The sequence below is a fragment of the Lissotriton vulgaris genome, chromosome 6 (assembly GCF_964263255.1).
Source record: "Lissotriton vulgaris chromosome 6, aLisVul1.2, whole genome shotgun sequence".
Classification (NCBI taxonomy): domain Eukaryota; kingdom Metazoa; phylum Chordata; class Amphibia; order Caudata; family Salamandridae; genus Lissotriton; species Lissotriton vulgaris.
The window spans coordinates 1,389,291,659-1,389,307,435 of NC_141694.1; the positions used below are offsets into that span (position 1 = coordinate 1,389,291,659).

A 15,777-nucleotide genomic window follows, 5' to 3' on the forward strand; every position below is an offset into this window, starting at 1 on the left:
TCGTCCGACGTCTTACGTAAATGCAGGCATTTCTTTTTTTTATTTTTTTATTTCAGTAATTTTTTATTGAAAATAAATAGCATATTTACATGGTCATTTCAAAGGCTGTTCATTACACTCAAAGATGAAGTTATTTTCTCCCTTTCACCTGCATTCTCAGATTACTCTACGTCGCAAAATATCCGGTGTGCGACACTGAACTTTGCTTCAACATTTCGTGTGGTTGTTCAGTTGAAGTGCACCTAGCCTACACCTGTCACGAGTTGCTAGGAAGGGGAAACCCAGACTGTTCCACTCCTGACCCCGCACCTCCATCTCGACCCTTCACCACCACAACACACTGCTCTTCCTCACCAGAGTGTAGAATTCCACCAGGATGAGGCTGCGCTGCTTAGTTTCAGACTCGAAGTTGTCATTGGTGAACTCGAGCTTGTCAGAAGCTGAGGCGACGCCGAAAAACAGGGCAAAGGCAGATGGGAGTAGAAGGGCGAAGCGGGCCATGGTGAACGACTCAGCAGGCTAGGGGGACGTGGGTCCTGTCACTGCAGCTCCACCGCTTCCTCAGCTCTGGACTCTGCAGAAGAGGGAAAGCAGTGACCCGAGATCACCGGAAGTATCAACACTCACACCCGGACCCAGAGTGTGGCAAGAGCGGATTGGCTGCCAGCTAGCCGCATTACGTTAACCTTAAACAATAAAAATACTCTGCTTTGCGCTGGGAGAGGGTCAACGTGCTTCCTGCTTCCCTCCCGACTAAAGGACTAAAGGTCTTCGTTCTACATCCCGCTCACCACTCCTCGCGGCCCCCGCTGCGCGGGAGCCGCTCGAGGGAGACATCACTGGGGAATTAGTGGAATCATCATCATCATCATCATCATCATCATCACCGCGGCTGAGAGAAGCTGCCTGGAGTTGCTTTCTGCCCTTGCGGGACTGCGAGGACCAGTGGGCGTTGCGTCTGCTGACTCGCCGCAGCTGGTCCTCTTCCCGCCCCCCTCCCGCCTGGTGTTCTAGAACTGCGGGTGGGGACCTTAGTGCTTTGCTTTGCGCTGAGAGAGGGTCAACGTGCTTCCTGCTTCCCTCCCGACTAAAGGACTAAAGGTGTTCGTTCTACATCCCGCTCACCACTCCTCGTGGCCCCCGCTACGCGGGAGCCGCTCGATGGAGACATCACTGGGGAATTAGTGGAATCATCACCGCCGCTGAGAGAAGCTGCCTGGAGTTTCTTTCTGCCCTTGCGGGACTGTGAGGACCAGCGGGCGTTGCGTCTGCTGACTCGCCGCAGCTGGTCCTCTTCCCGCCCACCTCCCGTTATAAACAGGAAGTACCCAACGCGCAAGCGGGACGCACGCGGGGCAAAGCAAGGAGCGAAGCCCGGGCAAAGGGCGGGCCCTCTACGGCCCTCCAAGGCCATTCAAGGCTCGGCTTGGCATACCCTTTTAACGTTTAAGACTTCATACTTGGTCATTTAGATATATATTGTATATCATTTTATTTCACCAGAAATGTCTACACCTATTGTGCTGGATCCTCCACCTAGGGTAGGTGTTTCCATCTTGGGTCCATTGGATAAATTTTTCTCAAGAGCCATTACTGAAGTCGACAGAGATATGGCTCTGGCAGAGCGCCGGGCTGTTCGTCGTCTTTCCATCGAGAAACTTAAAAATATCGTAATTGACTCTTCCCCCAAGGTTACCCATGGTTCACATCTGGATGACGCCTCTATGGAAAATATAGACGCTGATCTGTTCAATACGGAGAATATTCCCTTAATATTCCAGGACCGCTCGTCCCCAAAAAACGATACATCCGTTGCCATCCAACCCCACCAACTCCATCTACACCTCCCCAGCAGTAATTCAATTATCGATCTCGATACCTCCAAAACTTCCAAGGCTTCTGAGCATGCAACTTTAAATATCACCGGGGCACAAATATGCCTAGATGTTGAACAGCAAACGCAAATTCAAATTTGTACTCCTCTACTTGTGGCCCCGCAGACATCGACTGCTATCAACCCCCCAAAAAAGAAACCGGAAACTATCCGCTCACCCCCGAAAAAACGCAGGAGAAAAGGTAGGGGAAACAAAGATATTTCAACCCGCAATTTATTGCCTTCTAAAGACTCACTCACAAAAGAACTACTTCAAATAGTTGAAGGGGCACCTAATGCACCTGTAAAAATAACTCCCTCCCATGTTCCACCTTCCATAAAAGACTTTGTAGATGCGATGGAACACCTACTGAAAGCCCTATTACTCCCAATAGTTGAGAGAGTTAAGAGATTAGGTGCCCAACTGGACACCCTTATGGAAGGTCCTACTTTAAAGGCCACAATTAATAAAGATATAGTTAAATTATCTAATATAAAGGAGGCGGGAAAAATCACTACTAAGGCTCAAAATACACCTGTAGTAAAAACTTCCCTAACCCCTTCTGTTAACTCAAAGCCAGCTAATAAAGTTCCCTCCGCCTCAACAAAACCGCCTTTAAACACTCAGCTACAGTCTTCCCAAATAAATTCCCTTATGGAATCTGCCAGAATGGGGAACACAAAGTCCACACCGGACACGAATAAGGTTGGTCTTAAATCCACAAGAGTTCCACGTGAAAGAAACGTGGACCTACCTCCTGCTGCTTCACATAATGTTATTGTACTAACGGGGGTTTCGCCCTTATCATCAGGATCTTATGAAAACCACAATAGCCTAAAGAATAAAGTCATCTATTGGCTAAAAAACAACAGGCCATTGCCACCCCACATAAATGGCGAAATCATCACTGTGCGACGAACTAACTGGGTTGGAGTGCGTCCTAAAGGCATTAAGGGCGACGTAGTAATTATCACCTTCAAAGATCCCAGAGTCATCGCGCATATTAGGGACTGGTTTTTAAACTTCGATAAAGGCTCGATTACACCTAAAGTTTTATCCTACTTCTACCCGGAAGCTTTAATGCCCCGTAAAATGCCTCGTCCTAAACCCTACTACGATAACTTTTCCTTCCCTCGGCACCAAAGACTACCTTATAACTCTTACCCCCCTAGGCATGGAATCATGGAAAATATACCTCCTCTACTCCCTGTACATGACTCGGCCGGTTATGACCAATACCTACCACCTATAACTCCCTCATGGAATCTTCCTTGCTATAATCCCTATGCTCCACTTTGTGGTTTGGATGACATTGAATGACTCTCCTTACATGATGCGGGTAACTATGGGATGGAGGATGCACCTGGCATATCCTCCAACGTATCATCCTCAAGCGGTGATTCCCGGTGCACAAACCTAGGAGAAAAAGGGCTAGTAAGCGGGGCAACCATTATGGATCTATTAACTACCTTGCCTCGCGCCCACCAGTCAAATACTTTAAATACTTCTGGTACCCATTCTGAGAATCGACATCTTCCAAACTACAGATTCTCAGTTGGAATGTGGCTGGCATCTCCTCAAAAATTGTTCAACCATCATGGCTGGATGTGGTTAATTCATTCTCCGTTTTGTGTTTCCAGGAGACCTGGGTGCAAACCCCGACACATTTATTGGGTTTCCAGACCTTTCATTCACCAGCGATGGAGAGCACGCAAGGCAGACACAGGGGGGGGTTTGTGTATATATGTTAGTGTTGGTATAGGATTAAGGATTCGGAAACACCTCCTCGGGGATTCCTACCAAATAATCGCCACTCAAATAGGCCTATCTTTGAGTCTATTAATAATCAATTTTTATAATAACATGCCTCTACAGGGTTTGGAGACAGTCCTACAAGAATTGCTCCATGACGTTGTTACAATTAAAGAACGGTGTGGGGGTGAATGTGCGATTGCGTTTATGGGTGATTTTAATTGTTATACTTGCCAATCCGCTTCAAGGGGCCTGTGTGAGTTTTCTCCTACCCAAGAAAAAGGCTTTGATGATGACATCTTAAACCGTTTTTCTCATTCAAAAACAGGGGAGGTATTGAATCATTTTATAGCTTCTTTTAATTTAGCATTCGCAAATGACATATGCTCTCCACCGAGACCATTTAAACCTTCGTTTTATGGAAGAGCTGCAAATTCTACTATTGATTTTGTTCTCTTCTCAAAGATTCATGCTTCCCTTATATCCTCTTGGGCCACTCTTGATCACATATATGGCGATCATTACCCCCTGACCCTTTCTATTTGGTTATTGCATTCCACAAATCGGCATAATAATCCCCCTATAAGTTACGAGCAACCTATTAAAATAGGGGCAACAAATGGCTATACCCTAAAATGGGAAAGAATTGATCCAGCTAGTCTTCTTAAAAACCTTTTGAAGCTGAGGTGGGATGAGGTACACATGTGTTTGTCCCCGATTATACATCCTCAAACAATCTGCGAAGCTTTCTTAAAAATACAGGAAAGCCTAAAAAAGCTTCTTACACGCCAGTTCAAGCCAGGCCATACCATACCTAAAGGGTGGTTTGACAAAGATTGCACTAGAGCCCTAAAATCGTTGAAGAAAGTTTTACATTCGAATCCAAAGTCACCTATGGAGATACGTCCGACTAGACTTCGATACCGCCTTGCTATAAAGAGCAGGAAAAAATCTCTAAAGGCAGAAGCTTGGCAACCTGTGAAAGCCGCGATTCCTCAGCATTCTGGAAGTTTGTAAATACCCCACTCCCATGGGTCATAATGCCTGAGAGGAGGTTGGATATTGCAATCGATGGAGAGACATGGGCCGCTCACTTCCAACAGCTCTACAGTAATTCCAGATCTCCTAATATTTCTCCATCGGATCCCATTCCTTCCTCTAATTCTCTGAGAGAGGGTCTTTCTAATATTGTCTTTTCTTGCGAGGAGGTCACGCTCGCTATAAGAGAGAGCCCTGCTGGGAAGGCTCCGGGCCCAGATGCCATCCCAGTGGATATCTTCAAAGCGGAAATAGACTTTTGGGCCCCATTACTAACCTCTGCCTTGAACTCTGCGAATGCTAATGGTCAAATTCCAACTTGGGCAGAGGCCATTGTGGTACCCATATACAAAAAAGGAGATAGGCATTTACCATCTTGTTATCGGCCTATCTCCTTGCTTGACTCTTTAATGAAGGTTGCGGGACGTATTATTTTAAAACGGATCCAGAACTGGACTGAGGAGGCAGATGTGCTTTCCAGATTACAATATGGCTTTCGAACTGGAAGGGGCACAGTTGAACAGAGCTTGAATCTATACTTCCTTATGTCAAAATATGTGGAGGCAAAAAAGAGTAACCTGTTTGTAACATTTATAGATTTGAGCTCGGCTTTCGACTGCGTGGACCATGAACAGCTATGGAAAGTCCTGGAGGATTTGGGAATGAATCCATCTATCCTCAATTTTATTATTAATTTGTATAGAGATGCGGGGGCCAGGGTGCGGTTTGGACTGAGGGGGGAGTGCTCTCCAAAATTCACTATTACTAGAGGGGTGAGGCAGGGGTGCATTTTAGCCCCCCTGCTTTTTTCCTTATATATAAATGCCATTGGTGACCATCTGAAAAATATTGAATGTGACTATCCGAAAGTGGGGGGTCACGCCGTGCCAATCCTGTTGTATGCCGACGATGCGGCGATATTGTCTCAAACAGGATTGGGACTCCAAAGAGCAGTCACAGCATTTACACATTTTATGCACGAAAGGGGTCTGAAAGTGAATATTGGTAAGACATTCTCCATGGCATGCAGTAAGGGAATAAAGAAAATTCCTTGTCCTATATTCATCGGAGGACAAAAAATAGGTACAGTCGAACATTTCCCATATCTGGGCATTCGCGTCCACAGAAAGGTGACATGGCAGTGTGCCGTTGAAGCTAGGAAACTCGCTTTTACTAGAGCGATTGGGGCGTTCGAGACTTTGCCAGTAAAATGGGGGGGGAGACCGGTAAAGCAGCTTATTACCATCTACAAAGCTAAATGTGTCTCCACGGTAATCTATGGGGCCGGTCTCTGGGGGATCGATAACACATTGCCCATCCAGATAGTGGAAAATCAATTTCTAAGGTATCTATTAGGGATACCAAAGTCAACATCAACTTATATGATCCACATAGAGTTGGGGCTACCTTTTTATTTCAGATGTAATTAAAACCGAGCCCCCTCTTATGTGTTATAAGATCTGGACTACTACTAAGACAGCATTAAATCGTGAAATAATTTTGGACAATCAAAAGTTGGAGGGGACGAAACATACAAAGTGGTTGGCATATGTTAAAAGTATGTTTAGCGACATCGGCCGACCAGAATTTTATACCGACCCTTTGACTTAGGAGCACATCTCAAGGAAAGCTTTGAGGAAGCTCCTAATGGACCACCTGGAAGCCAAGAGGTGGTCTACTCAAAAACTTAAGAAAACAATCCTGGACTTCCAAAGGATTACCTTGACTAAGGGGCTTCAATTTTACCTCTCCACTGATTTTCCTTGTTTTACTAGAATGCTTCTCTCCAGACTTAGACTGGGCTCCTTTTTTCGCCTAATAACATTTCCCTCTTGTAATGATTGGACTCGAAATTTGTGCCCCTGCCCATGTGATGACATTTCACTTATATCCAACATTCATTCCATACTGTTTTGTAAATATTATGTAGCCCTTAGAAAATCTTTATTGAGACCACTATTGAAGAAATGGGGCTTGAGGTCTTGTAAAGATGCCTTTGACCGTTTACAACAGTTGGAGGACAGAGATGTCATATGCACTATGGAAAAGTTCTTGAAATTATTGCTTAAATTTAGGAACTCGATAGGATAGCCTATGTATTTTTGCGTTTCTTTAAACCTTGGTTTTCCTTACCTTTTTAAACATAGTTAATATGAAATATGTTTTATTTGCTGTTTTTATGCTCATGTTTTTATTCGAAATGTAGTCCTTCTTTTTAAACAATGTAATGAATGCTTTCATGATATCCTTGAGAATATCGAATAAAGCTTATTCTGATTCTGAATAAAAATACTCAACGATTTCAAGGATGGCTAGAGTGGATCTGGTGGCACGGTAGGAGTGAAGAACATCCCTATCAGCCAATACGTGAAAAGCAGAGCATGCGTTGCACAAAAACATTCGACGACAGAGCTGGCCGATTGTAATCGATTGGATGAAGGCTTAACACGGGACATCGATGTGTTGTAGAAATTAAAAAACAAAAAAAATCAAAAAAAAACCACCAGTATGTGAAATGAAGTGTGCACATGACGTTGCTATTTACTTTATTTTTTAATGCGTTTTTATATAGCTCGGACTTTACCCGAAGGTGTCAGAGCGCTTCACAATAGCAACAGTAGTGAAACATGAGGACAAGATAACTGCGTGTGCATTCACAAAAAGCAGGAGAGGTTCCTCCACACGTCAACGTTTCTCCGAGGCGAGGCAGAAATGCCTTGGAGGAAGCAGTCTTTTTCAGATTCGGGGGCGTGGTTTTCGTTCTCTCCTCTTCCTATTGGTTGGAAGGTAAAATTCCAGCCAATGGGAAGAGCAGAGAAAGTAAATAGAAAGCAGCTTAAAAAAATGCCCCCGAATCCGAAAAACAATCTCACAATCAGTTGCCTGAATGCAAAGTGCTTATGCAAGAAAGTATACATTTTGGTGGACTATTGGCGTTTGCCTTACTGGACTTCAACCCATGTCTTGTTCTCTTGGACATTGGGTTGAAAGGCCTTGTGGCACCGTAATCCTCATCAATAGAAGTGTATTAAGTATATGCTTTTGTCTTTTCACTGTCCTCCTTCATGAAGTGTCTTTTGATCTGCACCACAGAACGCTCTTTGACCGAATCTTTCCACATGCCAGCATTTCTGTATTGCAACAATCTTCTCCGATCAACAATTTTCTCTTTATATTCTTAGCTTCTGATAAAACAATCATTCCCATCACAATAAAACCAGACAACCTTTCTTCAACCCAGCTCCCTACCTTAATCCTCCCACCTCCCCAGCAAGCATCCCCTCCTTAAGAAATCAACCATTAGACATCCTGTAAGTCAATTACATACCCTTCACCATTTTGCTTAATATAATACAACTTCTTTTTGGGGAAATATCAGTTTTCTTTCCAGAACAACCATCATTAACAAAAGTTTTACAAACCTTTCAACTGCAAGTTAACTCTGTGATGAAATCCCAGTCATGGGTGTCTTGTGTAGCTTGCATCACTAAAATCAATCAGTCTACGCCCAACTCTGCTGATCGTCACACATTTGAAAGAATCCTTTATCTTGTCCATTCCTCTGGGGGTGTTACCATATTATGTTTGCATGAGGGCTGCATGACCTTCCATGAACTATTTTCAATGGTTACCAACTTGAACACATTGATTAATCCACATAAACACTTGTAGAAAAAACATTTTGTTCTTTTGTGGAACTGTGAATGCTCCCCCTTACCCCCACTTGGACCATTTTCAAAGGTACTCCATTGGAACACTGGCAAACCTACCATGTTCTTTTAAAATGTTAAAGGAGTCTACACGATCACTGATCACCTTATACTGTTCACACATGCCTTAAATAAATATCCTCTCCATATCATCGTAATGTCAAGTCCAACAGTTTATGGAACACCCGATAAGGCGCTTCACCTTTTTCAATGGCCTTCCGTACCTGCTACTGCTTCCAACCTCAATCCCTTTGTTTTAGCCCTTTCACAGTCATTGTAAATTGTGTACAAAATTGGTTCCAAATAGCGAACATTGCAACGGTGAATTGTCCAAGTTCATATTGTGTGGTGAATTATTTGGTAAACTCATGAATAAATTAGAAACTTTGATCTCTAAGCCATTATGCTTGAATAATACTCCCCACAAGCATAAAGATTAATTTTTTGCAATTTGTTTTATGTTTCAGGCTCACTACTTCTAGAATCCAAAATAAATGCCAACACTGCATATCAGAAACAACAGGTATGTCTCGGTTTCTTCTGTATATTAAATAATCTCCTAACCAGTTATCTTTCATTTTCATTATTTCTATGTATTTCTTCTTGTTTTTTAAAATAATAAATCTTATATTACATTTTGGTTTGGACACTACTTTAATTTGGCTCTCTGTGAAATAAAATTGACTAGGATTGTGTACTACATTTAAAGTTTGTGCATAAACATTCATTTTAATTGCAGGATTTTTTGATGTTGCGATACATTTGAACTTTATAATATGCATATGCTGTGCTTTTGAAAATGATTTAATTGAGAAAGTAAGTTTCCCTGAATTGAATATCACTGTGCTAGTTTGCTTCTCATTTTGTCTGATGTAGGGTAGACAGGTGGAATATTTTACTCTTTGTTATACTTAAGGTTTTTGCAACAACTGTGACTGATATCTCACTTAAGGACTTTGTGCTACGGATTTGTATACATATGGACACATTAGCACCAAAAAACTCGAATTGTGGTGATTAGGTTGCCACTACAAAAGTGAATTTAAATCTGACCTTTTGCTTGGCCATGTGCACAGCTGCTGGAAAAATTTTGCACTTGAGCGTCAGGGCTCTTGTGGCAAGTGTGCTGCTTGAACTCGTTTGTGTATGTATGTAATTTGATTATGTTTTCAAACAAAAAAAATCTATATATGCACCTTTACCATGGCCAGACCTACCCACTTTACCAGTGCGTTCCTGTTATATACAGGGGCAATTCATTTGGAGTATTGTTGGTCCTGGTGGTAAATGTGATGAATACCCCACACATGAAAATCCTGTCCGCCCCCCACTCCTTTCCCCATGGCAGATTTGTGATTTGCTTTACTTTATTTTTCTGCCATTTAAACTTTTACGTACATAGGCCTTTGTGAGTGGCCCAATATTAGATGTGCTTACTGTTGGCTCTGATAAATAATACTGTGGGGTATGTTATTTGTGTGGTGAAAGCAGGGCCCTGCGTGCACACATTTATATGTTAGCATAAGCTTATTGGACGTTTAAACGTCATTTTGCAGCTTTTGCACACGACACTGCATGTAACTGTTGTTGTAAGTTAGACTGTTTGAAAATCTTCACATGAGAGAGGCTTGTTTTCAACATCCCTAGACTTGCATCGCGACCTCAGTCTGCACAGTTTGTGCAGAAGCCTCCAAGGATATCATAACAATGTTAGCTGTTATTCGGGCTGATCGGCCCACGCTCTAGACACAACATGCGCACAGCTGCAGCTAACTTAAATTCTTTTTTTAAAAAATTTTGTTTTATTAGAGATAAGGCACTTACAATTACAAGATCAATACGTATCCAGGAAAATATAAATTGAACATTCATCATAAGCAATAATTTAGTTGACGTAGTTCAATGATAATACAATATATATTGAGGAATATAAACATTCATAGTATGCAATAAAATTAATCAGAGCTATACAAAAGTTAATAACATACAATCCGGGTTCCTAAAAACAAAAAGACTTCATCCCATCATGACTCATGAATCTGAACAGCTAACTTAAATTCTAGCTCCTTTAATATTGCACTGCATGCATGATGAGAGCACTTGGAGAAAATCCTTTTCCAGAGACCGCAAACTTTTGCAGATCGTGATGTGATTCACTCCTGCTGATCTTGGAGGTATGGGGTTCCCCATTCAATCAAGCCTAGTAGACCTTCTATTACTATTAAACGTAGTTCCTAGCTGGAGAGGGTGGTAAACAAGTTTCCACTATCATTATAATCCGGGCTCCCGTTTTTATGGTATTTTTTTTTTGCCATTTCAGTCTGTATTTATCCATATTTATTTATTTTTGCATTTTATCTGTATTTATTCACATTTACTCTTTTCCGCAAGTAAAAGACTACACTGCAGCTAGTATTTTTCCACATTTATGTGAATTGACAATGCACACATGCACTCGTTTGTTATTGATCAACACAATACATTTATCTGAAAACTTTGCCATTCAACGAATGTCCCAAAAAAGCCTAAAAGTGCTATCAAAAGCCATCTGTCTCGGAGCCTTGCAGTTTCTACATCAGCACAGAGTGCCACATCCTCTCCCACACTGAACACCATACTGTCCCACTGAGAGAATCTCGCACTGCCTTCAGCTACAACCCAATTGTGCCCCTCTATAAACACCTGGAAGCAACTCAATTCAAATTATGCACTAGACAAGAGTAATATGCTGCCTGAAAAAGCATGTCTGTCTGTGCCCAGCACTGCTTTCTAAACTGCATGTGATCATTTTTGAATTGGGAAAAACTTCATTGCAAGGCCCACAGTGCAGAAATTGGAGCAGGGGAGCAGGCAGAGTTCACGCGGTGACAAACCTCCCCCCTTGGACAGAGGGAGGCTAGCTGGTCATGAAAGGCAATCAGTCAATGATAGGTGCTAACGGGGCTGATTTTACGGTCTCCCCGATTTCAGCCTAGACAGACGTGTCAAGTTGAATTTTTAAGAGTGATTGATGCTGTATCACACCAGAAGGGCGCCGGGAGGGTTGATCTAGCACCAGGCCTGACGGGAGCAAGCCACAATTAATTGTTCACAGTCCTACATTCTTAAACATACCGCGAATAGAAAAGCCCTTTATCATTAAAATATAATCCTGCTGTGATTTAAAATAAGTCACGCTATTGAGCACCATAGTTTAGGATTGAGCCTTTTCTTACTTTGAAATCTATATTATTTCACGACTCTCCCCTTAGATACATTGTATTGAGGGCATTGCCAAAAATACAGTTAGTGGGCGTTTGTTAATGCTTTATTTATTTGGACTGCACGAACTATGTTATGGTAACATGCACATAATGTGCCTTAGTTCATGCTGATAATTTTACAAACAGCCCGCGCTTGATGCGCTCAGCAATTTTGCTAAGGCTTTCGGCATTTGGGGGCTTTGTGGGCTTTGAGCTTTGACCCTGCTCCGCTCTAAACTGACTCTTCCCACATAGGAACTAGATGCGACCTACTAATTAATCATTTTGTTTGTTAAAAAGACAGATTACTTCACTGGTCTTTAAAAGACTTTTCACTTCTTAACAAGGAACTTTCGTTTTGGTGGCTCCAAGAGGGGAGGAGGTGATCCTCCCTAGTTAAGCGCACAGTGTGCCGAAGGAGCAGGGCCTGCATTTTGCTGAAGAATGGGGTACAGTGCTAGCTGGCGTTGTACCATACGCAATGTGGATGGGACTAACTTTCACCCAGACATGGATTCTATTGCGGTCTATGCCACAGCCACAACCCCAATATCCCATGTGGCGCGAGGCGAAAGCTCCCGTTGCGGAAATCCTTGAACAATTGGTATATCAAGGTATGATTGTAACTGTGTGTCACCGATGAATAATCCTCTTTTTACTCTGACCAAACCTGATGAGTCGTACCGCTTGGTATTGGATTACCGGCACTTGAACTCTCATTGTTGGACCTGTGCGGTACAGAATACTCACAGTTCTGCCCTTGTGGATAGTCTTGTGCGTAAAGGGTTTAAGACCACACATGACATGTCCAATGGCTTTTTTAGCCATAACCTGTCCTCTATTTGTAGTCAATGGACAGCTTTTACTTCAGGCCGAAAACAATTTCAGTTCAGAAGATTAGGCATGGCCTATAAGAACAGCCCGGGCGTCTTTGCCGCTCTCAGTCTCTCTTTAGAGGGACTTGACCCTGATGCGTGCTCGTATGTTGATGATATTTATTTCAGACTAATTATGACCGCATCTGTCGTGTTGACCGCATCATTTGTATGTTTGTGGACTTCGGTTATAAATTCAACTTTGCAAAATCACACATTGCAGAGTACAGTGTTGTTCCTGGGCTATGAGCTCAACAATGAAGATTGGGGTTTAGCATCTCACTTCTGAGAGAAATGCGCACAGTTGTGTACTCCAACAACTCTGAAAAAACTACAATCTTTGCTGGGTTTTTAGGTCTCGGCTATTATATCCCGCATGGATTATTAGCCGAGTGTATAGAAGGCGAAACAAACTCTTGAACAAGCTTGGATAACGTGCAGTTCATGAGATGCGCTTGTGTGAGACGCGCATGCACAAACCCATCAGCCTCGCACCACAATGGAATGCTGCCTCCCAAGCTGCTCCCCTGCCCCCCGCCATAAGACTTAATTGCAATGTGCTCCCGCCCCCCCCACCCCCCTCCCCACAGCAATGCCAAGAGCTTGCTCTGAGAGCACTATTTTCTTTAATGACACATCACTGCCTCTTTAAAGCAGGCTTTAGCGTGGCAACCCTTGTTTTTCATTTTCTTCAGCTCGGCGCCACTTACATTTGTTTTCAGTGGGCCATGAGCTTTTCGTTTTACATTGCGGCCCATACACACCACTCCTAGGATGCTTCCCTTAATAAACCATTACGTGCCCTTCTCTTTTTCATTTTGAGCGCTCCATGCACGCTTTCATATATATATTTTTTTTAAAGAGGGCCCGGCTTTCCGTTTTGCATGGCGGCCCGCACACACCAAACCCATCAGGCTCGCACCGCAATGGAATGCTGCCTCCCAAGCTGCTCCCCGCCATCAGACCGCATTGCAATGCGCTCCCGCCCCCCACAGCAATGCCAAGATCTTGTTACTTCTGTTATACCCTCTGCTTTACGTACTCTGAGAGCACTATTTTCTTTAATGACACATCACTGCTTCTTTAAAGCAGGCTTTAGCGTGGCAACCCTTGTTTTTCATTTTCTTCAGCTCGGCGCCACTTTCATTATTTGTTTTCAGTGGGCCATGAGCTTTTCGTTTTACATTGCGGCCCATACACACCACTCCTGGGATGCTTCCCTTAATAAATCATTACGTGCCCTTCTCGTTTTCATTTTGAGCGCTCCATGCACGCTTTCGCTTATAGATAGATATGTATGTATGTATGTATGTATATATATATATATATATATATATATATATATATATATATATATTTTTAAGAGGGCCATGGGCTTTCCGTTTTTCATGGCGGCCCGCACACACCACTCCCCATCCATAACCTTCTTGCAGCTTGTGTTTTTATCTGACGCGGTGTCCGCTTTATGGTGTTTCCAGTAGGGTGCCTTTGTTTTCTTTCGCACAGCTTATCCAGCTCGCTTAATTAAATTTCAGTTGGTGTTAGAGGTCCTGTGCGCTGTTTTTACATTCCACGGCAAGAGCACTGTCGTGAAAAGTACTCCTTCCTGCCCCATGGCCCTGAAAGCATGGCGGGCCCTCACTATGTTGCGCTCCCCGCTCACATTTTAACCCTTACAAAACGATTTGCTTTTCTTTTACTTTTCAAAATAACCGCAGTAATATGATATTGAGCGAAGTTACTTTATTTATAACCCAAACTGACACTCTTGTTTCGTACTGCACTGATATTTAAAAAGTGCATAATGCCTTTCTATGTTTCACATTTTTTTTATTCTGTTCCACTAATGCCTTTCTGTGTTTTAGATTTCTTATTCTGTTCGACTGATAGGCCCACCCTTTGCCTTTTTATGCTCGCTGGGATGGGGGAGCCTAGGGTTCACTTTTTTGATTGAGCCCGCCTCTTTCACAAAAGTTGTGGAGTTCAGCAAACGCCAGGCGGGAATAAGCTGACAGATAATCTGTATGCCTTAAGGCATTATGAAGTTGCAGTGGGAGTTGAAGGCCATTACCCTTATGCTGCCGACCTTCTGCAGCAGAAACCGAGGCATAGGCCCTGTTCATCCGCAGACAGCATCTCCAGAGCAAGTCCGGGGCCAGCAGTGCTCCCGTTACTTGATGTTCTGCGCACTTACGGAAAAGGCGGGGTCCAAGTACAAAGTAAGGGCTTGGGTCTGCTGCAGCTTGTGTAGGCCTGTGAGGGGTGGGGCGACCCAGCAGAGACATTGTATACGTTTACCAACAAGCATTTGTAATGCAATAGGTCTCGCATTTGCGAGAGTTTGAGGTATTGGCATTGTAATTGACAATTCCTTTTATTGATGTGTTTTGAAAACCTGCAAACGGTGCGTTAACACGGGCTTTGTACTTTGCAGGTTTTCTTAACACAAATAAAAACCATTGACATTTACAATGCCAATAATTCTAACTCTCCCAAATGCAATACCTATTGCATTGCAAATGCTTGTTGCACTTTGCATCTGTTATGATCTCAAGAACCGTTGGAAAATAAGGGATATATTAAAGAATTTGGTGATCAGTACAAATTAGCTAACAATATTTAAAGTCCTATGTGCAAATTCCATAGTGAAGGTATGATAGCATGCCAATGGAAGCATGATGAATAAACTCGAAAAAACAATCATGGTGGATTAAGGGTACCGTTGCATGCAGCTTTTCAAAACATGGCCCATATTTGCAAAGACTACATTGTGTTTGCATTACTTTTTCAGTCAATCAACCAAAGTATTTTGTTAGTATTAACAATACAATGCAAATCACAATTTACACTGGATTGTAACCAAAAGTAACCAAAAGCTGTGCAATGCTCTGCCTTAAGTTACTTTGCGTCAAAGGGGAATTCTATGGATGATGCATGGGTCTCCCCATGCTACTACCCATGTCTACAAAGAACTGTAGACAGGAAGTTGCTTTTAACCCAGCGCCTTCTTGAGGCAGGCAAATAAGAAGAAATTGTTCATTCCTCCTTGTTTTTTCCCTTTTTAGGTCGAGCTATTTATAGCTCTGAACTATTGTATTTGAAACAACCCTCGTGAACAAGCAAGTTTCTCCCAATGCATGTTGTCTAGTGAAGCGTGAAGCTTCGCCAGGCGCACGCTTAGCCTCTCGCACACCAACATGTCTCTCACACCACCAGACATCAAAGGCTGCTGCTCCCCCGCCCACCCACCCTTCCACAGCAATGCCCATATGCTCTCGCCTCCTGT

General features: G+C 43.0%; 1 protein-coding gene across 4 annotated transcripts in view; it reads left to right on the forward strand.

The window, feature by feature from the left end:
- PPP4R3B (protein phosphatase 4 regulatory subunit 3B) overlaps window positions 1–15,777 on the forward strand; it is a 381,773-nt gene that overhangs the window by 80,180 nt on the left and 285,816 nt on the right. For all 4 annotated transcript variants that reach the window (XM_086927499.1, XM_086927500.1, XM_086927502.1 and 1 more), the window contains exon 2: window positions 8,842–8,897. In XM_086927499.1, the coding sequence (XP_086783625.1) occupies window positions 8,842–8,897 (56 nt within the window). The remainder of the gene's footprint in view (window positions 1–8,841; window positions 8,898–15,777) is intronic.